At 40.8% G+C, this 21,967-nt stretch overlaps 2 protein-coding genes across 5 annotated transcripts in view; both read left to right on the top strand.

The window, feature by feature from the left end:
• Positions 1-7,652, top strand: part of LOC120743943 (helicase ARIP4-like) — an 82,343-nt gene extending 74,691 nt beyond the window's left edge. For all 3 annotated transcript variants that reach the window (XM_040047977.1, XM_040047979.1, XM_040047978.1), the window contains 8 exons: positions 177-276; positions 371-576; positions 1,161-1,336; positions 1,904-2,100; positions 2,282-2,481; positions 2,594-2,683; positions 2,919-3,014; positions 3,185-7,652. In XM_040047977.1, the coding sequence (XP_039903911.1) occupies positions 177-276; positions 371-576; positions 1,161-1,336; positions 1,904-2,100; positions 2,282-2,481; positions 2,594-2,683; positions 2,919-3,014; positions 3,185-4,266 (2,147 nt within the window). In that variant the 3' untranslated portion in view covers positions 4,267-7,652. The remainder of the gene's footprint in view (positions 1-176; positions 277-370; positions 577-1,160; positions 1,337-1,903; positions 2,101-2,281; positions 2,482-2,593; positions 2,684-2,918; positions 3,015-3,184) is intronic.
• A 7,646-nt stretch (positions 7,653-15,298) lies between these two features.
• tmem115 (transmembrane protein 115) lies at positions 15,299-21,217 on the top strand. Of its 2 annotated transcripts, none has more exons than XM_040047496.1 (4): positions 15,299-15,431; positions 16,185-16,873; positions 18,550-18,914; positions 20,740-21,217. In XM_040047496.1, exons 2-4 carry the CDS (start codon positions 16,382-16,384, stop codon positions 21,041-21,043), a joined length of 1,161 nt encoding a protein of 386 aa, XP_039903430.1. In that variant the 5' UTR covers positions 15,299-15,431; positions 16,185-16,381; the 3' UTR covers positions 21,044-21,217. The 2 variants fall into 2 exon arrangements, with proteins under 2 accessions (XP_039903430.1, XP_039903431.1); XM_040047497.1 differs by lacking the exon at positions 15,299-15,431 and adding an exon at positions 15,480-15,731.
• Positions 21,218-21,967: the final 750 nt, after the last annotated feature.

Below are 21,967 nucleotides of genomic sequence, written 5' to 3'. Positions count from 1 at the left end.
CCATATAATAGCATATGGGGATTCAAATATTGAAGGATAAAGATTCACTGTACTGTGAAACAAGCAAGCAAGCGGTATAAATTCAGAGAAAAACAGGAAGAGAAGAGCTACAAGAATATAAAACTTAAAGAACATGAGAACCTCTTAGATATGAGTTGCCGTGTGATATTTTGAAGGACTCGATGGAAGCACAACTGCCTCAGAGAGAGAGCGACTGATAAACCAGTTCAATGACCCCTCCAACACCTCCGCATGGGTTTTTCTGCTGTCAACCAGGTAACACGCTCTCCACACTATTTATATCATTATTATAAGTCATAAATCTTAAAAGGAGTAATCAGCTTACTGCTGTCCCGTCTGTTCCTGCCAGGGCTGGTTGTCTAGGTGTGAACCTGATCGGGGCAAACCGCGTGGTGGTTTTTGACGCCTCCTGGAACCCGTGCCACGACGCCCAGGCCGTGTGCCGTGTCTACCGCTATGGGCAGAGGAAGCCGTGCCACATCTACAGGCTGGTGTGCGACTTTACGCTGGAGAAGAAGATCTACGACCGCCAGATCTCCAAACAGGGCATGTCTGGTGAGTCGGAAACACGTGAAAAAGCGCTGCAGAGAGTTCCAACGGAGCTGCAGTCAAATAACCTCTCCTAAAATATGTGCGTGGTAACGTTTTAGTTACTTAAAAATGCATTGCATACAGGAGCATTTGTCACAGACATTTTCCTGTATTTTTAACCAGAAATAACTCAAATTTTAAAAAAAGGAGGAGGAAAGGGAAAAAATAAGGAAAAATTATAAGACGTGGAGATTGTATTCAACCTCCATCATCCTCACTTCATGGAAATTTCACTCCCTTCAAACATCTGTCAGTGTTGAAATTCACTGAAAACCCCAAGTGTAGGTTCCTCTGTGCGAGCAGAACCCCTAAAACTAAATAATAAGCTCTGAGGTAAAGTCAGAGCTCTTCTGCCAAGAGGCTCTCGTCTGACACTGAAGTGTCTCAAGTGTTTGCTGTAAGCTTTGTCTGGTGAGACGAATACATCGAGGCCATTCAGATGTAGCCATTTCTGTCTACATTTTTTTTCCTTAGATGAATCTTTTTCCAAACAATTTTACCTCAATATCTTAGTTCTTCTGCTTTTTTTTTTCCTTTCTGTCAATCAGACCGCGTTGTGGATGACCTGAACCCCGTGTTGACCTTCACCAGGAGAGAAGTTGAGTCTCTTCTTCATTTTGTGGAGGAGGAACCAGACACAACTAGCATCCATCTGCAGCCCAACGACAGAATGGAGAGCATCCTCAGGAAGGCCCTGCACCTCAATCCCCACCTGATTACAAAGGTATGAGGAAACATATTGTCCCCATACGCCCTCTAGAGGCGATTACAAATAGAGCATAGACGCTCCTGCACTCCATTGTGTATTTTTTCCATTGTTCACTACGATTTGATGAAGATAAAAACTCGTTTTCTACAGACAGAAGTCTCCTTAAGTAAGCTTGTTTATGTTTTAGAGTTCTCTGCTAATTGAATAAGCCCCTAGCTGTCATTACAGCAGGATGACATGTCCAAGTGTGTCCATAGTTGCCAACTAAAATCCATTTTTGGAACTTTGGGAAGTATGCCAAGGAGTTACAGTGAAGCTTTGTTTTACATTTATAACACTATTTTAAACAGCTTGTGAGGTTCTGGAGATTAAGACGCGATGAGTCATCACATAATTACACCCTTTTTGTGGCTCGCTTTAAAAAGCAGAGAATCTTCCAGTTGGCGTTCTCGTGAATTTTATTAAATTGAATTGGTATAAGCTGGAAAAAATATAAATGTATAGGATGAGGTCATCATAAGTGAGGTAATCGTGCAAACTTGGAGCAGAACACTGATCAGCTTTCAACCTCCTCCTTTCTAGCAACCATTCCCCCACGAGTCCTTGCTGATAGACCGCAGGGAGCTGAAGCTGAGCAACGCAGAGAAGAAAGCAGCAAAGAAGGGCTACGAGGCTGAAAAGAGGGCCTCGGTGCCATACACCCGCCCTTCCTACGCTCACTATTACCCTGCCAGTGATCAGAGCCTTACCAACATCCCTGCCTTTAGCCAGAGAAACTGGTTAGTAATTGACATCTACAATCCCAGTATGTATGCTAACAAGCTACCGTAAATCCAGTTCTTATCACTTGTCTCATAATCTTTTTAAAAGGTTGAGCATTTATCAAGTAAACCCTCCTTCAAAAAAATAAAGACAAGTCATAAATCAAGAGTAAAAAACAGAAAATCTCTGTCTATTCAGGCGTCCTCCCACTAGCACTGAAGAGAAGCCAGTGGCCAGTGTCAGGCCAGTCCAGTCAACTCCAGTCTCTATGATGCCCCGCCAGGCATCTGCAAGCTCTGCCCCAGGCAATGACTCTTCTAAATGCAGCCTCGGAGGCTTCCCTGTCAACTGCCTGCAGAAAGCTGGCGTGTTTGTACAGAAAATTGTCACCACCACTGGTAAGCAGATTCTCCATGCACTCCATTTTATCTCTATTCTTTCTGTCAGTACTAAAGATTACTATTTCTTTATGGCCTTAAACCCTGATTGTCTTTCTTTATCTCTTTATAGACATAGTGATTCCAGGCACCAACAACTCCACAGATGTCCAGGCCAGGATCACCGCTGGAGAGAGTATCCATGTCATCAGGGGCACTAAAGGTACAATACCGCTTTGTTATACATGTCAGTTCTTTTGTGCGGTGGTCACAAAATGCAGATAATTGTGTGAACGTGTCCTTGTTCCAGCTGTTTTTTTTTTGTTTTTTGTTATTATTGAAGAGATTATTTAAAAAAAACTTTTGGTATTTGTCGAGTTAGTCGGGTAAAAAGATGTAATAATGAAATGTTTTCATTTAATTCTAATAACGGTTTTGTTTACCTGTGGCTTTCATAGGGACTTACATCAGGACATCTGATGGCCGAATCTTTGCCATCAGAGCAGCTAATAAGGCCAAGTCGGTGGAGGAGAGTTCAACAGCACCACCCAAAGGTAGGATGATTCCCTTACAATAACACCTCTGAAAGCATGTAACCCTAGTTACTGTATTTACGTACCATGTCAGAGATGTAGCACACTGATATTAATGACTTTATTGTATTCTTTCAGTAAACTGAGGCTTGAATTCTTGTAAAGCTTAAATCCAATTCTTTTCTCCTCAGATTTGCAAGCACCCCCTCCAGAGGTTCCCACCCATGTCAGTAACGGTTGCCTGTCACCCAAGACTGTGCCCCGCCCTCTTTCCCCCGACAGCCCGGAGATCATTAATGAGTTGCAGCGCTATACGGGCGGCGCAGGAGCTGGTGGGTCAGCAGGCTCTGCTGTTCATCTGCCAGAGAGCAGCGTGAGCAGCCTGCCCTCAACCAAACTGGTTCAGACCAATGGCAGCGGTGGGAGCGGGTTATTAAGTGGAAATCTGAGCCACCATGATGCCTCTGTGACTAATGTCATTCAGCCCAACATGGATGCCACTGCCGCCCAAGATCTGAGAACGGGCTCCAAGCGCAAAGCCTCCACCCCATCCTTGGATGAGCGGGCCAGTAAGCAGCCTTCTGCCGGCAAGCACTCCTCAGCCCCTGTGGCCTCGCAGGGCTTCCCCTTCACTGGGGGCTATGGGCTCCCCCCTATGGGTCTAAACTCTGGCATGCTGGGTGGTTCACTGGGGCATCCGCTCTTCATGGGGGCAGGCTCGCATTACTTCCAGCCCCCCCACACTCAGCTGAGCGACGCCAGTTACATGTACCCAGATCGGCATGGGTGGAACATGGGTGGAGCCGGCACTGTTCCCACTTCCTCTCCTTCCTCATCACTGATGACAACCACCGCTCCCACAGTCTCATCTTCCTCCTCAACATCATCATCCTCTCCATCAGTCAAAGCTGCCAGTTCACTTTCAGGAGCCTTGCCACCATTCATGCTGAGCTCCAACATGCCAGGCATGGCTGGGATGCTCCCACCAGGCTTCCCTCTGTCGTATAGTCCATCTCTGGCGAGCCTCTACACCAGCTCAATGCTCCCAGGAGGGGTGTCGGGCCCAGCTGCTACTCCCGGCCCAGCTGGAGCCAGTTTCTTGTCCCAATACCCTCCTACTGCTGCATCCAGCTCCTCCTCATCTTCCCCTTCTTCCTTCTCCCCCTCAGCTCGGTCCGAGGGCCAGCGAGGCCCGGTGCTGGTGAACAGCGGGAATGTCAGCAGCATCAGCAGCTCAGATGAAGATGATGTAATTGAGGTGAGGGGACAGTGACAAAAGAATGATGTCCTTTTGTGAGAATGCTTTCAGAAATTGTAATAGTCACCATAAAAGAATGGCAGCCCATTTGTCAGGATGCAGGTTTCCAAGAGGCCAAGATGAAATTAAATTAAATGAAATGAGGAAAAAATGACAGACATTTAAGGTGTTGAGATCTGAGGCCCTGCTGAAGTGTTTCTCCTGAACATCTCTACTTGCCTTGAAGAAATGGTCTGAATGGGGATTTAACAGTGACTGGACAGAGAGAGATAATCGTGATGCTGAATATCAGAAGAAGAATCCTGATAAAGGCTTAAAAACCCTCCAAAGGGATGGAGAAAATAAAAGTTTGAAGATTTTGAGCTTCCAAAAAAAACTGTTCTTTTTTCTTTTTTTCTTTTTTTTGTCCAATGCCGGCATTAAGATGCTTATCACTGGACTGAGTACTGCTGAGTATGGGCCTATAGTGACCACAAGCGGCCACTAGTTATACTGTTGACTTTTAGAGATACTAGCTCTGCAGCTTTGCTAAGTGTCAAGACTTTTGCTTTCCGCTAATTAAAAAGAGGAGCTGGAGTTGCTTGTGAAACAGGTTTTGCTATTACATTAGCTGGTAGCACAGTTTATTTCATAACTGAAATGGTATCATCCATCACTTGTTGCTACTGAACACTTCTTAAAACGGCAAACGCAACGGTTACAAGATCACACAGAAGTTTTAGAGAGCGTTTTTGACAGAACGTAATAATAACTCACTGCCAGGACAGGTGTATTGTAGGATTTTTGTTCTTGAAAGAACACACAACAGATGTGGGATCATATTGAAATACTGAAGAAACAGTTGTGCTTTGAGGATGAGGTTAAAGATATTCACTGAAACTTTAAAAACTAATGAAAGAATGTACGCTTAATCAAATGCCTTTACACCGGGCCTTTTTGAAAAGACTCCTTCTCTTTAGGCATCAGATGTGGGAAGATTTGTTTTTCTTCTTTTTGTGCGTGTTTTTTCTATTTATGTAATCTCTGATTGCCTAAAAAAAACAACAGCCAGGTGAAAATGAGGAAAAAAAATAAACTGTGTCCCAGTGAGGTGTCCTCCTTGTAGCGGAGAAACAACCAACAGAAAATGCCTTTTTGCCTCCATCTTTCTGAATGTTAACTGTGAGAGAGGCGAGGTAAAGAGAGACAGACAGTCGCCGTGGCTCTCTGAATCTCACCCACAGTCTTACTGTAGCCTAGTGAAAAACGATGCAAAACACTCACTCAAGCCTATATATGTATTTGTACAACCCCAGAGGAACGCTCGTGTTATTACTGTGTTTGTAACTGCTTGTTGTGTTTTTAAGGGTTGCAAAAGGAATCATTAAAAAAGAAAAGAAAAACTTTAGATTCATGTTACTCGGTTTGGTAACATGTTTTGAGAGAGATTTCACCTCTGCTCTGCTGTTTTTCCTTTTTCTTTCTCTGTTTCATCTCGTTTCGTGAACAGAGGTCAATGTGAAACCAAACCTTTTTTTTTAGGGAGAGATGATGTAGCTTTGCCAAAAGGAAAAAGAAGGAAACAGCACATCTGAAACCTCCATCAAAGAGGATTGTGTCTTAAGAGACCAAATAATGCAGAGCAGATAAAAAAATAAAAACAATCCTTTGCAGAAACACACTCTCTCTACAGCATGCTCACAGCTACAGTTGAGAAGTACATATCCATTTTTACACTGTAAAAAGATACAAATCTGTGTTTGACTGGGTGAAAGCTAGAAAATCTTCATAGTGTGACCAATTTCCCCTTTAAATTTGCTATAAATGGAGTCCGACCTATATATTGTGTATATCAGTCGATATTAATTTTTTGCCAATATTTCAGTTTTGGCATTTATAATAGATGGTGAATGGAAAATTCAAATAAGAGATTTTGGGGTGGGGGTTGCATCCACCAGAGGACAGTCTGCACTCGCAGCTAACACGTGTTTGGAACTACTAGCAGATCAGATGATTGTTGGGTAGAGCAAAAAAGAGCAATCCGCTACTTGTGACAATAAAACAATGTTATTTTTAAACTGCAGGGTTGGATGTTGGTCAAGACTCATAAATAGCTATAAATAAAAAATCTTAGGGAAATCTGTTTGTTTTCTGTGCGTGAAAGGAAAAAAATATCGGCTGATATATGAGATTTTTAAATCCTCAAATCCGATGTATCAGTAAACAATATCGGTACCAATATCGGCATCGGTCCTAAAAATCCCATATCAGTCCGGTTCTAGATGTAAACCATCAATCTGCTGTTCCAGCTGACCCCCCTCGGCCTAAACAGCTGCAGGAAGAGCTTTAAAAACCACTAGCTCTTTTGTTAAAGATAAAACAACGTCAAGTTAAGACTCAGCATTACCTGTCCTTTTCTCCCTCTTCCATGTGTTTGTTCTCCATACTGAAACTGTAAGTTTACTTGTGTTTCATTTTTGCTCTCTACAATGTTTGAATTTACCAAATTAATTTATTTATGACGGTGTATATTTATTCATTTGTATTTTTATTTTTTTACAATGTCTTTTTGGTTTCATTTGTTTCATCACTATCTTGTTTGTAAGATTTTTACAGTCATATTAGTATTGTTACTACAGTTTTTGTTTTTTAAGAACTAATGATAAGCCAGTCTGACCCAACACATGTGAAACTGTGCAGAACTTTGATGTGGACCAACCAATGTGTTATTAAGCACATTAATATCCAGGATAGCATAGAGTTAAAATCATATCTAATAACTGATCAGCCGTTTAATATGAAAAACCAAAAAACTGTCACCAGGGATATTCAACGACTGCACAGTGTTGAAATCATTTCCTATTTATCTGCGCTCAGATAATATAGATGCAAATTTTAGTATTGAATCTGAGCTAAATGAGCCATTTATGTGCATGCTAGCTCAATCACAAGTAATGGGTCAGAAACCGAGGCAGCCCAGCCCACTTATCATCTGGAAAAACAAAGCAAAACAACAACAATAAAAAAAACAATATCAAGTGCTTCTCCCCTTTTCTGTGCTGTATTACCATATCACCAGAATTGTCCAGGCGTGTCATCACCCCTGTGATGGCAAAACAGCAAGTTTTCCTCAGTGTTGAACTGTTTGGTTGTCAGCTCAGCGTTTGCTGCGCAGACTGACTACTCTTTAGTTTCACAGCTTTCTACTTGAATTTACATATTTATTTATACAAATCAAGGTGGTCAGGCAAGCAGAGCCGACTGTCTGAATTCCATTTTAGCCGAGGTGAAGATTAAATCTGCTGTCTTTGAGGATTGGCTCCAGTCAAAGCTTGTTGTGTGGACAATGTGTATGACTTTGGATTACATCATTTTTTTTGTTTTTTGAAATTTGTAAATAAAAAGAAACATGTTCTAAATCATACTCTTCCTACTTTGTTTATATCAGCGGTGACCGATGCAGTACTTGCCCTCTTTATTTGTTATTCACACGCAGAGACTCACACATACATACAAGCAACCGAGGGCATCTAAATCTTACAACAGATTTGAAGAAGATACACTTGGAAGAGGTGTTGCAGTATATTTGTCTTGAAGTAACTCAGTTTTGCATGTTAATCTTCAATTTTATGCATGTGTAATCTAAAGTGAGACTTGAAGTTAGGGATAGAAGTATTCTAAGTGAGTTTTTAATTGCGTTAAAATGCCTGAGGCACTTCAAATAGTAGGTTTCTCTTAAGTTAGATAGACCCTTAAGTCATTTAGGTCTATTATTCTTTAAAATTGAGATACATATTCACTCTAAATATAAAATAGTCAGGTTTTACTGTTGCCTCAGTCATGAACAGTAAGTTACACTGATTTAACTGTAGATAATAATAATAATAACCAGGAGGTTCAAATAAATAAGCTCATAGTAGCAAAACAGAAAAAATGGTGCAGTTTTAAGAAAGTAAAAAAGCTCAAGTGAATTTGATAGTTTTACTCTATTGATTTCTTTCACCTCATACATGCTAGTGACTAGTTTCTGATCTGATTATTCCGTTTTGGTGACACTGACTCGATGTAACACGGAGGGTCAAATCAGGCTTCAGTTTGTTTAGGTCAGCTTTGCATGTTCTACTTCATACTACTTGTGTGTGGGAGAAACTTTCAAAACAAACAGACGTTTACCCCTCAGGTGTAAAAGGCAGTGTAGATGCCCAAGCTCAGTGACCTTGACCTTAAGGACAAGGTCAGAGGTGAAGTTCTGAAAATTCTGTGAACAAGGTTACTCAAGAACGAAGCGACGTAGGAAAAAAAAAATCTAGGCCAGAAACAAGCTTCCACAAATATGATTGCTGAACATTTCCACCGAAGTCGCAAGAGAGATGTAAACTTCAGCTTTGGGCTGGTTTTCTGTGTCATTTACTTTATTGCCGTCACCAAAAGAAGAAACAGTGGACAATGTAAAGTATACATCAAGCTTTATTTCTAGTGTTCTGTGGTGTCTAAATAAGAAATGGTAGTATATTGTTTCATTTTCAGCCATATATACAGGTATACGTGGATAACTGGAATAATTATTGCACTGCAGGAACAAATAGCCCCTCTGACAAAATGCAGTCAAATCAAATTAAATCAAATCAAATCACTTTTATTGTCACATCACATGTGCAGGTACATTGGTACAGCACATGTGAGTGAAATTCTTGTGTGCGAGCTTCACAAGCAACAGAGTTGTGCAAAATACAATAATGTAAACAAGCAAAATACAAGAATGGCTACATCTGAAACTAATAAATATATGTACAATATATAATAGTATATGTATAATAGTATATATAGTCACCCGCACCATCATTGCACTGTAGCTGTAGTATTTCGAACTAAGTTGTGCCACTGAATTAGAGTATTTGGAGTCAAAGCCCGAAATAAATTAACATGCGATTAGTGGTAAAAATCAAAGCTGTATGGATTTCCACTTCAAATGTGCAATGGAGTGAAATGGAAAATTGAGTGTGTGGTAGTACTTATTTTTTGGATGACCCTAAAACACAATAACTATCACTGCATATGTCTCTGGTTGTTTTTATTTGTTATTCAGTCATAATTCAGGTATTTAACACTCCTTCACAGCAAAAATGCCACTGTTGATTTTTCAGTGTTAGTTGAATTCAACAGAGTTCCGAGTTAGTTCAACACTTAATCGAGTTAAAATAACACATCGGGAGTTGATTCCTGAAAAGTGTTAGTGTGGAATTTAGTCGTTGCTGCATTTTAACACTGAGTGTTAAATTAGGCCACACCCTCATTTACGGTGGATCAGCGCATTCAGAATCTTCGGTCGCCATCTTTACTTGCTGCTGCGGTAAGTTTATTCGGTTAAATATGAAGTTTTAGACTAATGTTAGTACAAGTAACATGATAACTATTAAAACAAGTGGCATTTGTATCAAAATATTTTGTTAAACTGGGCACTGCTAGCTAGAACTCTGCAAAGTAGCAGTTACTTTCCTAATATTAATTTAGCATAATCTGGCTGTTGGGAGAATATAATGAATATTACTGGTTATGTCACAGTTTTTATTAAACGCCTTTTATTTGTTCTCGAATTCAACTGCCAAAGCCTTAGGTCAGGGGTCTCAAACTTGAGGCCCGGAGGTCACGTGCGGCCCACGTCACCCCTTCTTGAGGTGAAGAAATAAAATGCAATTTGGCCCTTTAAGTGACTTTTTTTTGTCATTAGCCAAAAATGATTTTAACCCACTGGGTTTCTTAAAAATCACTACCCTTTCAGCTTGTTCGTGGCCAAAAGTGTCCACCAACAAATTAGGTCTTTCATTTTTAGCATTTTTATGGTTTTGTGCAATTTCTTCTGCATAAAGTTTTTAACTAACACCAGTTCTTTCCATAAATATAAAATAGTCATTACTTTTTACATTTTTAACTCTTTAAACAACAGTTTGTTTGTACAAGACAAACTCAAATCTCACTATTTTATATATTTGCAGTGCTGCTGGAATTTTTTGTATTTTAAATAGTAGAGTCTGGGACGTACTACTAAAATATTTTCTCTCCTACTAAATGCTTATTACCTTGTTGTGTTCTAAAATAAGATAAAATCAATAATGTAAAGAAAACCACAAGATCAGTTTGAACCAGAAAAACATTTTAGAAAGATGAACGTGAACATTTATGTTGTTGGGGATGGGGAAATGGCATGAAAGAGAGTATCTGTCTGGGTGTGAGAGTCCTGCTTAGGTGGAACAGAGGCTGCAAATGGACAGACTGTGGTCCTTGCATGTAAACTTCCCACATTTGCAGCAGAAGCTGCCATTTCTTCTCTTTCTGTCTGTGAAAAGGTCGCACTGCCTCCTGCCCTTACATTTAATGATAAGAGAGGGGCCTGCAGCAGCACCCTGCACCATTTGTGTTCATCCTTCCTATAGTCATAAGGAAAAACAAATTCACACTTTATAGTTATCTTCACTCTCACTATCAGCCTCTCTTCATCTGATTCTCCACCCTTTGTTCAAAAGAATGACAGTTATAATATAAAAGAAAACAAACATGTAAGATCACATACAGAAATGAAACAGCATTAGTTGTTCATCTGTAAAAGAAAACTTCAACCTTAGTACGACCGAAGTGTAAGTGTCTTACAACCGTTGTTGGGCAAGACACTTCACCCGTTGCCTACTGGTGGTGGTCAGAGGGCCCGGTGACGCCAGTGTCCGGCAGCCTCGCCTCTGTCAGTGCGCCCCAGGGTGGCTGTGGCTACAATGTAACTTGCCATCACCAGTGTGTGAATGTGTGAATGGGTGGATGACTGGATGTGTAAAGTGCTTTGGGGTCCTTAGGGACTAGTAAAGCGCTATACAAATACAGGCCATTTACCATTTGTAAAATGATTAGAAACGTTACACCAACGACCACCGGTCATCTATTTAAATTACTTAGGATGGGATGGGCATTTCCTAGGGGTCCAGGTGTTGTGCCAAAAAGTGATCGTCGGGCAGAAAGTGATTGCCGTCCGCGGGAGCGCGCGCAGCTGCTTAAAACTGTAGAGTCCAGATTACTTACAGCTACTTCCGTGCAACTGATATAAGAAGCGGTAAGCTGAACACAGCTTCAACCGTCTGTTTGTTGAAAAATAGTAACGCGACCGCATTTTCTTGTTAGTAACAGTAACGGTGTTGTAACGGTAGGAATAGTAATTAATTAGATTACTCGTTACTGAAAAAAGTAACACCGTTAGTAACGCTGTTACTTGTAACGCCGTTACTTGTAATGCCGTTATTCCCATCACTGGTCATAAGAGTAATAAGGCATCCAGCACTACAGACACAAGTGTGCCATGTGCAGTTTATTTCCCCAGATCACTAAAAGCACTACTGTTGCCATAATTTTCCCAAATGAAGGATCATCCCATGTGTTTAATCAAAACTGCTGTAACCGGTGACTGTTCTTAAGTAATGTCACTTACTTGGTTTAACACTACAAGCTCAATAGCTTGAGATAAATAGTGATATGATAATGAGCCCAACACTAAAATGTTTTGTAATCACTGCACATCCTGCTTTATTTTCACTCATGTCTGTCTGTGTGATGCTAAATCCTCCACAAAGACCCTTAGAGAGAGGGGGAAAAAAACATTAGCAGTGGAGCGTCCAGGAGGTCAGGCCTGGATCAACAGATTCCAGAGGTGCTGCTGTAAATCATGTAGTCAACAATCTGCTGCTGTGAACGCTGGTTTCAACACAGTATATTTTCTACATTGTATACACATTTTCCCACTGTAATGTTTAAAATTTTCCAACAATACACTGTGATAGCATAACCAACAAGCAGCCAGTACAACCATAGTTTCCTTAACACAAAAATCAGTAACACAGAAAAGTGGCAGCTAAAGGGTTAAGTCTGCAGGGCCCACACACACTTATGTGAACCTCCTCTGGTCTCTGTCATCCTCTTGCTCCTGCAAAAACAAGCAAACCAAAAAACCCCAAAACAAAACACATACATCCACAACTTTGTCACTGTTTGGGGTGGATTAGGCATTAGAAGTGACTAATCCTAAAATAGTTGCAGTCATCTCAATTTCAAGTCAGTCACACTTAGTACACATCATCAGTCCATCATAGTCCAGTCACATGCATTCATACCAATCATTGCTGATAGTGGAAACCTGCGCACCAGCTTAAATATCCACTAAAAGCAATATGACATCATTACAAAAAAAACCCAAACAATTCTCTATGATTTTGGAATGGATTAAATCGCTGCAATCCTTCTAGTCACAGGACTTACCATCTAAAATGGCCAGTGTCTCAGGTAGGTGAATTTCTCCTGAGCCCACTGTAATTTGTAGAAGCTCGCCTTGTATTCGCTTTCAATGCTTTATGTGAGTAGTGTGGGCCTGTGGGCCTCAGCAGCAGTAAAGCTAGCTGTTGCTGGTGACAGGGTGAGCTTGTGGGACCCTGGAAGTGCATCCTCGTGGTGTGGGGTTTTTTGTTCGGTTGTTGTGTTTTTTATTGTTGCAACTTTTTTTCTTTTTCTAGTGTTATTGGAAAAACGGCGGTGCCGGCTCTTTATGTTAAGGTTCTCTATAATAAAAACTATTTTATTTACTAAACACCTGTCTGTTTTCCTTTTCATTCTGTTTCCGGGCTCATTTGTTACTGGTCCCCTTACTCGCATGCCTAGACCCCTTCAGGGGGGACGTAACAATGAATATTTCACACTTTAAAGCTGCCTGTTTATTTAAGGGAGGTGAACAATACATTATAATTGTGCACAATAATATCACAGATGACATATATACTTAAAGTCGTATATATGCTGTGTCATCTGTTCGAAGCCTCTCATGGTCAGTGCTGTTCTCCGTGCCTGTCTTACTGTACATGATGTTATTTGTCATGGTCCTGGGTCATTTGACCCAGTGTTTTGAGTTTTCCTGTATTTTTGCATTTTTGTACTATGATTTATGTATAACGTTCACTTTGTTAGTCTTTAGTTTATTCTATAGAGTCTAGTTATTCTGTTTTGAGTTTCTTGTATTCCCTGTTTAGTTCCCTGATTATTTAGTAATTTCCCCCTGTGTAGCTGCCCTCTGTGTCTCCCTCTTGCTTTGCGATGTTTTTTTTTTTCCAACAGGAGATGAATATCTCTTATCTAGATCTCTGCTCTATCAGACATGCCGGTCCACATTTACAAGACTTCAGCAAAATCAAAGCAATGGTGTTTTACGATGTTTGGCCACATCCTCCACCTTTGCATCTCAAATGCCTGGCTTGTTCACAAGAGGGACTGTGCCCTACTAAATGAGAAACCACTCTCTCTCAAAAGGTTTCATCGTGCAGTTGCCCACAGTTTGATGCAGGTCAACAAGCTTCCATCAAAGTTTGGCTGACCATCATCTTCTTCTCCACCTCAAATGTTGCCTCAGCAGAAACGTTACACCCCAAGATCTTCACATCCACAACCAGATGTGCGTTATGACAACTTGGGACACCTGCCACTTCACTCTGACAACCAAGGCCGGTGTAACCTCTGTTCAAAGGAAGTGTCAAGGTGGAAATATGTCCAACTTTGTGCTGCTCTGGGTCCCTTTGCTAGTTCTTCCTGTGACTATGTCAGTAACTTGGGTGTATTGCTGGATAGCTTGCTCAAACTCGATAAGCAAGTGTCTGCTAGTGAGATCTAGCTTCCACCAACTGCGCCTTATCTCTAAGGCTAGGCATTATGTTCCGCATGAGGACCTGGAGAAGCTTATTCACGCTTTTGTGACCTCCAGGTTGGATTATTGTAATTCTCCGTACTACGGTCTTCCCTCTACTCTTTTCCTTAGACTGCAAACAGTCCAAAATGGGGCAGCCCACCTCTTGACTGGTACCAGGAAATTCTGCTCTATTACTCCTGTTCTAGCTGGCTTGCACTGACTGCCCATAAAGTGCCATATTCAATTTAAAATATTACTCCTTACGTTCAAAACTATTAATAAATTAGCGCCGAGTTATCTTAGTGAACTTCTCAGGCCACATACTCCTAATAGGACACTTAGATCTGCTACTCAACTACTTCTGACGCAACCTAGATCTCAGCTGAAGTCTCGGGGTGACCGTGCGTTTGCTCTGGCTGCCCCGGTTTTGTGGAATAACCTCCTTCTTGCTATCCGCACCTCTGATTCTATTGTACTGTTTAAATTACGACTAAAGACCCACTTCAATCTTGCCTTTCCTTCTGGTTAACATTTCACTTATGATTTTACATTATGCACTTTTATGCTCATTTAATTCCTTGTTTGTTCTGTATCTGCTGCTTCTCCTATGTATCAGTGACAGTTATCTGCTTGCATACCTAGTGCTTGCTTTGGTCCCATTTCTATTTCTATTATCTTCCTCTTGTTCTCTATGTTACTTGTTAAGCACCTTGGTATACCCTTGGTTTTAAGTGTGCTTTATAAATAAAGTTTATTATTATTATTATTATTATTATTATTATTATTATTATTATTATTATTATTGTATCATTAAGTGCAAAGTGCTTCTGTGCCTGAATGCCCACCAGCAGTGCTTTGTTGCATATCACCAGAAATAAAGGAAATCTAAGGCCTCTAAATTGCAGTTGCAGTTGGTCCTGTAGCACTACAACTTTCTTGTATCTGTTCAGTTACTCTGCTGCTAAGTTACAGAAGTTAATAACTGTTTTGTTAAGCTTTTAAAAATATTTTTTGTATTCAGTTTTACCATGAATGAAAATCTCAATCGTTTGGTTGAGGCCCAAGTTTAAAAAACTATGGAGTTGTTTGAAAAAAAAAATCTAAACTTTGTTACTGTTGTTCTAAATGAATAAAAAATGCAAAAAAAAAATATTTTTAATTGCAATTTTCTTGGTGTGAACCTCAAAGGGTTAAAGTAAAAGTACTATAAAGGCAGGATAAAACAAAGTGAAATATTTAACTTAAAATATAGTGCAAATTAAATAGCGTATATAAGTAAATGTAAACTAAATGAAATAGTTTTTACGGTAGGCAAACGAAAGTCATCATTTACAGACTCGTTTTACGGAAATGATTGTGTAAAAACTCAGTATCCCAGAGTGCTATGCTGTCCGGAAGTTACGCGACGGCGTTTTTTCACCGATTGTTGATGACGGTGGCAGACAGCGCAGGTCAGTTCGCTGTGTGGTGTTTTCTGGGAGGAGAAGTGACTGGAAAGGTAACATAATTTTGTCTGGCAACCTGCTTTGAAAGGAGAGAAGAACATTAAAATAAACCAATGAAGCTAGGGTCGTATGAGAAAGACTATGAACTGTATGAGAGCTGACGCTGGTCCGGGAACGTCTTTAATATTGTTTTGAGGGCCTGTTGCTAGCGACGGGAAACCCTCAGGCTAACCCGGGCCGAGAGGACTAAGAACTGGGGCTCGGTGGGCTTTTTCATCGACCAGGTTTTACTGGCCCTAGCTGTTCTGTTTTACACTCACACGAAACCTCTTCTGATCTTCAGTGGACATAAAGTAAAGTACTTGGAAACACTCTCAGTTTGACAGCTAGCTAGCCTTAGCTATCAGTGTTTACAAGCTAGCTCAGCCAGACTGCTCTTAAGAAATTACTACTTGGCTATTTTTGCTTCTCTTATTGTTGGCATATTTGGCTCCTAGCACATGTCTGGTAACTGGTGGTGATTTGTAAGCTTGCCCTACTTTTGTCTACACCGACTGAAGGTCGCCAGCTTGATTAAAATGCCCCAGCTAAGGTTATCTACTGAAGCCCGAAGTTTGTTACTTTGTTAAACTGTAAGAATCAGCGTTTTTGCTTGTTTTCCACTGTACTGTTCCTTTTGAAGGGTAGATGAGCTGTAACGCTTCAAACTCCCTTAATGAGTTTTAATACAATTGCTAACAAACGTATGTAGGAAGAGTAGAAGCTAACTGTATTGATTACTAAAGCTGCCTATGCCCACTTCACAGACATTATCCGGATGAAGGCTCACAGAGAAGTGTGGATTTTGATGCTGTCAGGACCCACGGGTGTCTCCTGTTCTGCTTGGCATCATTGACCTCTCTCCGTTATTCAAGAACTGCTACAACAACAGGCAACTAGTTCTGCTTTTTTAACTCTTTTGGGCAGAGTTGCTCAAAGAGGACCTTCTTCATAACTGACCACAATGAATCGTTACCTGCCTGTGGCACGACAGCACTTCCTGGCTGCCCTTGCCAGCACCAGTGTAGTAGTAAAAGCTATAAGTGCTCTAGTAGTACTGCTGTACCTGCTTTCATGGGCTGTCAACACTCCATACGTATTGGGGGTGACCCCGGGCTACCTTTTTCCACCCAACTTTTGGGTGTGGACGCTGGTAACCCATGGAGTGGTGGAGCAACACGTCTGGGGTGTGGCAGCCAATGTGGGGACAGTAATGGCCTGTGGGCGCCTGCTGGAGCCTTTGTGGGGTGCTCTGGAGCTCCTGATCTTTTTCGCAGTGGTTAACGTGTCTGCAGGCCTGTTAGCAGGCTTCTCCTACCTCCTCACCTATGTGGCTACCTTTGACCTGGACTTCCTGTTTGCTGTGCGTGTCCATGGAGCAGCCGGATTCCTGGGAGGTGTCCTGGTGGCGCTGAAGCAGACCATGGGGGATACTACAGTGCTCAGAGTGCCACAGGTGAGCATAATTAATAAGAGAGGGTGGGGTAAAAAGGCGTAAAGATGAACTAAGTATGTACCCTAACAACTGCACAAATAACAATGGAAAGCTAACCACTAGTCTCTAGAATATGTGCATAAACTCTGTTTTTTTGGACGTGACAGATCAATATAACACCAGTCAATGTCGAATTATTATTATTATTATTATTATTATTATTGATTATTATCTGGATTAATACAAGTTTAGGAGTATTACCTGCAGACTGCTTGCTTTGCCATTAGATGTGCAGCAGTAATTAATTATTAGTAGATATGTAAGATTTAGTGTCTCAAAATCACTTTTTTAGACTGGATGAAAGTTGGAATTTCTGGTTTTGATAGGAGTGCATATATTGAAGAATAAAACCAAATGTATATGGTGGAGTACATTGTAAAATCGCTGGCTTTGTATGATATGTGTAATCATTTGTGGTTTTATAATGCAAAATTCGGGTGTTTCTTGGATGTACTGTTGGCTAAAAAGTACTCAGCAACTTTTCACAGTCTGAACAAACACAGGATAAGTCTTGATGAGATTGTATCTGTAATTGTGTTTAAAATAAACGACCCCCCCGCCCCAACACACACACAAAACAATTCTTTTTATCTATTGCGTTATTTTTGCATTATATGGGGATTTGGTGTTTTACCTTTTTTCCTGTATAGAGAAGTTTTGGCACCCCCTCCTCAGAGGTCTTTTACAGAGGTCTGTTATTTGGACTTTATCGATTCATCCATCCACTTCAACTTTTCAAACTCAGGGGTGTGAGGTGACTGACCATAACAGGTCACCAGTCTGTCACAGGGCTGGGTTTGTATCAAGTGATAAATAAAAACAAAACAAAACATAGATTTCTGTCAGCTAGATATCACAGATTTATTGCCTTAACTGTAACACTTGTAAGTCGTCTTCCAAAAGTCTGTAAAAGTGGTCTGTTTGTAGTTTATGCTGGAGGAGAGACATAACTTTTTTTTAAATTGTCATATTTCTACCATCTGTATATTAATTTAAAAATCATGTTGCAAAACGTGAAACGTTTTCAGAGGTTTCATTCATCCAAGTGTCATTTTGTCACCAGTTTTTGCTCTTAATGGGATTATATGGTCATAAGTTATCACTGTGTAAGCACATGTAGTTTACAGACTGAGGTGTTCAGCGTTTTCTCCAGTTGGCCTGTGTTCGATTTTCTTCGACATTTGGACTACAGTGCAGTCTTTTAATTTACATTTTAGGGTTTAGTTTCCTGCTCGTCTGCAGAGCAGCTGTGTCCAGATAAGGTTTTAGTTTTTCTTGCTGAGATACACTTTAGTGGCATGTTCCCAATAAGTTTCTGAAACGTCTTGGCCATTCTGCCTTAGTTTGCCCTCATTTTTGCTTTTTGTGCTTTTTGCCAGTTTGAGTGAAACTGGGTCACTTCTCAAATCTCTCTTGGTCTCAATTGACCAGGTTAGGAACTTTGTTGAAACATTTGTTGAAACACTTGGACTGTGACTTCTGCCTGTTACCCGGCATCTAACCAGTTGGTTTTCCCCATTCCTAAATCTAACTCACTTAAAGAGATTGTGAGAACTGCAAGCCAACAAGTTTTTATAAAATGGTAGCTTCCTCGATGATTTTGGCCACCAGAACTGAAGTCTTTTTGTTCCTTTCAGGTGAGACTCAAAGCAGCACCAGCTTTGGTCCTCCTCTTCCTGGCTTTATTGCGCCTGTCTGGATTGCTTGACAGCTCCGCTCCCCTGGCTTCATACAGTTATGGTGCACTGTCCGGATGGGTCTACCTGCGCTTCTACCAGAGGCACAGCCGGGGCCGCGGCGACATGTCAGACCACTTTGCCTTCGCAAGTTTCTTCCCAGAGGCAGTGCAGCCAGCTGTGGGACTGCTGGCAGGGCTCGTCCACTCTGCGCTGGTGAAGATGAAGGTGTGCAGGAAGATGGTAAAGAGATACGACGTGGGAGCGCCCTCCTCCATCACCATCAGCTTACCTGGGACAGACCCACAGGATGCAGAAAGGAGGAGGTGAGTGAGCGCGAACAAGAAGGAGTTAAATATTTACATCTGTAAACATATGTCCTCATACACTAAACTGAAAGTGAAGCATTGAATACAACCAGCCTCAGTTTGTCTCAGTAAAGGGTTGTATAAAATGTTATTTTTGCCTTCATCTATTTATATTTCAAATTATGGTCTAAAATGCCCACGTTAAGGCCACACTCCAACAGTCCCTGCATCATTAAATAAATGGTGCGAATAGGTTCCTAATGGCATTCTAATGCCGTTCTATTAAAAGAGAACGTTTGAGTTATGGCTCTTAAAATGTCAGACTCTCAATACACATTCATTAATAATACATTGTTAATGGGATAGCTACAAAATATACTTTATTGTGTGTGTTTGGTGTCATGTTTGGCAAATTTACAAAGTAAGGGAAGAGACCATAATCGTAACTGTAAAAAATGTACAAAATAAGAATTGCATATTAATTTAAACACTTGTGTATCATTAACATGATACAGTTATTTATTTAATTTTTTACAATATTACAGTAGTTGTTAGTAGCCATGTAGTTAACCAAAGAAAAGACTGGGTGTGACATGTGTGTTTTGTCTAGAATAGCAAAGTCTGCCAGTGTGTTCAGTGACGTCTGTGTGTAAGCACAGATATCTTAAAACAAGTTACTGTTACCACTTTAGATTATATGTTTGTTGATGTGAAACAATTGTGAATTATACATTTGCAACTTTTTTGGCTACATGTTTGGAGAGAAATAAATGCCCCCACAGCAGCAATGACTTCTTTGACATTTTAATAAATTTAGAGTTGACTTTTGAGCAAAAGTTAAGTAAAACATTATTTAGGATTTTTTTTTTTTTCACTGCTAGATTTGGGTACTCCTACTTAAAAAAGCAATCCTAAAAGACAACGGAGAATTTGGTGAGGTAGCTCTAGTAAGTATTGATTTGTCATAACTAGGAATGGATGGATTCAGTTTGACATGTCCGATCTTGACTCAAAAAGCTTGATTGGGTTTCACGACAGCAGCCAATCTACTCAATTTAGTGTGACTTTATTCTTTGTTAATTACGTCACACCTCAGCACAACTAGTATAAGAGGTAATGCACCATGGAGGAAATGAAGAGCAAAGAGTCAGCAGTAGTTTTGTACGTTTGCGGTAGTTTTTGACTTAACCACCAACTTTGGTAAAATGAGTTGACGCATGTGAAAAGCTCTATTGGTGCTTTTCCTGTCAGGTTCTGTGTTTCTCTTAATGTTCAGCGTCACAATTGTTGGGAGGCTTTAATTGCACAATGATGTAATCTTAATTTCTAGTATTTCGTTTCCACTGACTCCCTGATGTGTTTGAGACAAAAGGTGAGATTAGTGCAGTATGAAGTAGTCTAATCAGAATTACACGCAGTTGAAATGGGTGTAATTCTGATTAGACTAGTGCAAACATAATGTTTCTTTTCTTTTGGCACCATTCAAATAGTCACATTTTATTTTACAATTAGAAAAGCAGTGTTTGGGTTGAGTCTGATGTTGCCTGACACAAAAACTTGTGTCAGATACTTGAAGCCAAGTTATTGGAACTCCCTCAGGGGCCCACTTGGTAGATGTTGCTCGTTTTTTATATGTATTTTTTATTTTGGTGAATTTAAATATTGTTCAACATTATCAGCTTTTTAGTCTTTATCATTAAAGACTCTCAGTGTGTACGTATGAAATTCCTACAAGAATCCCATAGAGACACGTTACTCACTTCTTTCTATTATGTCAGTAGTTTAGTGTTTTGAGCCCTGAAATCATTGAAGCAAAGCATTTCTCTTCGTCTCATCCTTGTAGACAACTGGCCCTGAAAGCTCTGAACGAGCGTCTAAAACGCGTAGAGGACCAGTCTGCTTGGCCCAGCATGGATGACGAGGAAGACGACGATGACGACGAGGTCAGAACCGACACACAGCCGCTCCTACCAGGCGGACGTGAGCCCTCCTCCACACCAAGAACAGCAGGGGGAGCCATCAGTGCCTCCCTCTCCTCCACCTCCTCATCATTGATGTCACAAAGTGGCGGAGCACCTTCCTCGGGTGGAGTGCAGCACCCAGAGTCCAGCATCATCAGCTTTGAGGATGCACCTTCAAGATCATAGCAAACAGAACACAAGTGTACAGATATGCACGCTCTGTTTGAGGTCACTGGCAAGTATACTGGTGTGTTCAGAGTTCCTGACTAGTATACAGGTTTATTCAGTGACAGCTATTAGGCGTATACACACACACACACACACACACACACACACACACACACACACACACACACACACACACACACACACACACACACACACACACACACACACCCCTTTGACCAGTGTATACAAACAGCTGTGCACACTCAAACTCTGTCAGCATCATTGTGAAGCCCAAAAGACTGTACAGTGCTTTCAGTTGAGACACGATGGTTGTAAATGCTCAGTGTAGTTGGGCAGACTGAACACTAAATTCTTGACTCGCTCCTGCATACAAACGAAAGAAAGTCACAAAAATTCTTTCTTTTCCAGACTTAATCCCAGCTTGCAGAAATCTGTTCACTGATTCATGTGTCTTTTTCTTTTTTTTTGCTTTCTAAATAAATAATGAAATGGGTGTATGATATTCTTTTTTTTGTAAGTTTTACAGAGCAGCCATATTCATTCTTTTGTTTTCCGCTGTGGGGAAAGCTGTCCGTGACAGAGGCTGGGTTTGAGTTCCTGATTCTCGATGAAAGACTGTGGCGCGTCAAATTGAGAAGCACTAAGTCAGATTAGCTTTGGGTTTACTGGTTCCAAATATAGAACCAGGTGTGGAACGGAGGAAGCATGAAAAGCATGTTACTCAGCACCAACTGCTGGACCACAGGAAAGAAGCTGTTGCGGGTCTGTCTTGCTGATGAACTGTGTTACCAAACATCAAGATTTGAAAAGGTGCCAGGTGAAAGAAAAATTCCAGACCAGGTTAACTTGCCACCTGATACCTCTCTAGAATCACAAGCAGAAGTACAAACCACATTAACCCCACCCACCCCCTTTTTTTTG

Source organism: Simochromis diagramma, unplaced genomic scaffold (genome assembly GCF_900408965.1).
Source record: "Simochromis diagramma unplaced genomic scaffold, fSimDia1.1 OVJJ01000387.1, whole genome shotgun sequence".
In the NCBI taxonomy this organism is placed as follows: Eukaryota; Metazoa; Chordata; class Actinopteri; order Cichliformes; family Cichlidae; genus Simochromis; species Simochromis diagramma.
This window is presented reverse-complemented; position numbering and strand designations above follow the sequence as displayed.

Excerpts from the sequence above, each read along its gene's own strand:
- tmem115 (XM_040047496.1), top strand. The coding sequence starts at position 16,382 with ATGAATCGTTACCTGCCTGTGGCACGACAGCACTTCCTGGCTGCCCTT. Across the intron at positions 16,874-18,549 it reads CAGTGCTCAGAGTGCCACAG|GTGAGACTCAAAGCAGCACC; the intron begins GTGAGCATAATT and ends TGTTCCTTTCAG. Across the intron at positions 18,915-20,739 it reads CAGGATGCAGAAAGGAGGAG|ACAACTGGCCCTGAAAGCTC; the intron begins GTGAGTGAGCGC and ends TCATCCTTGTAG.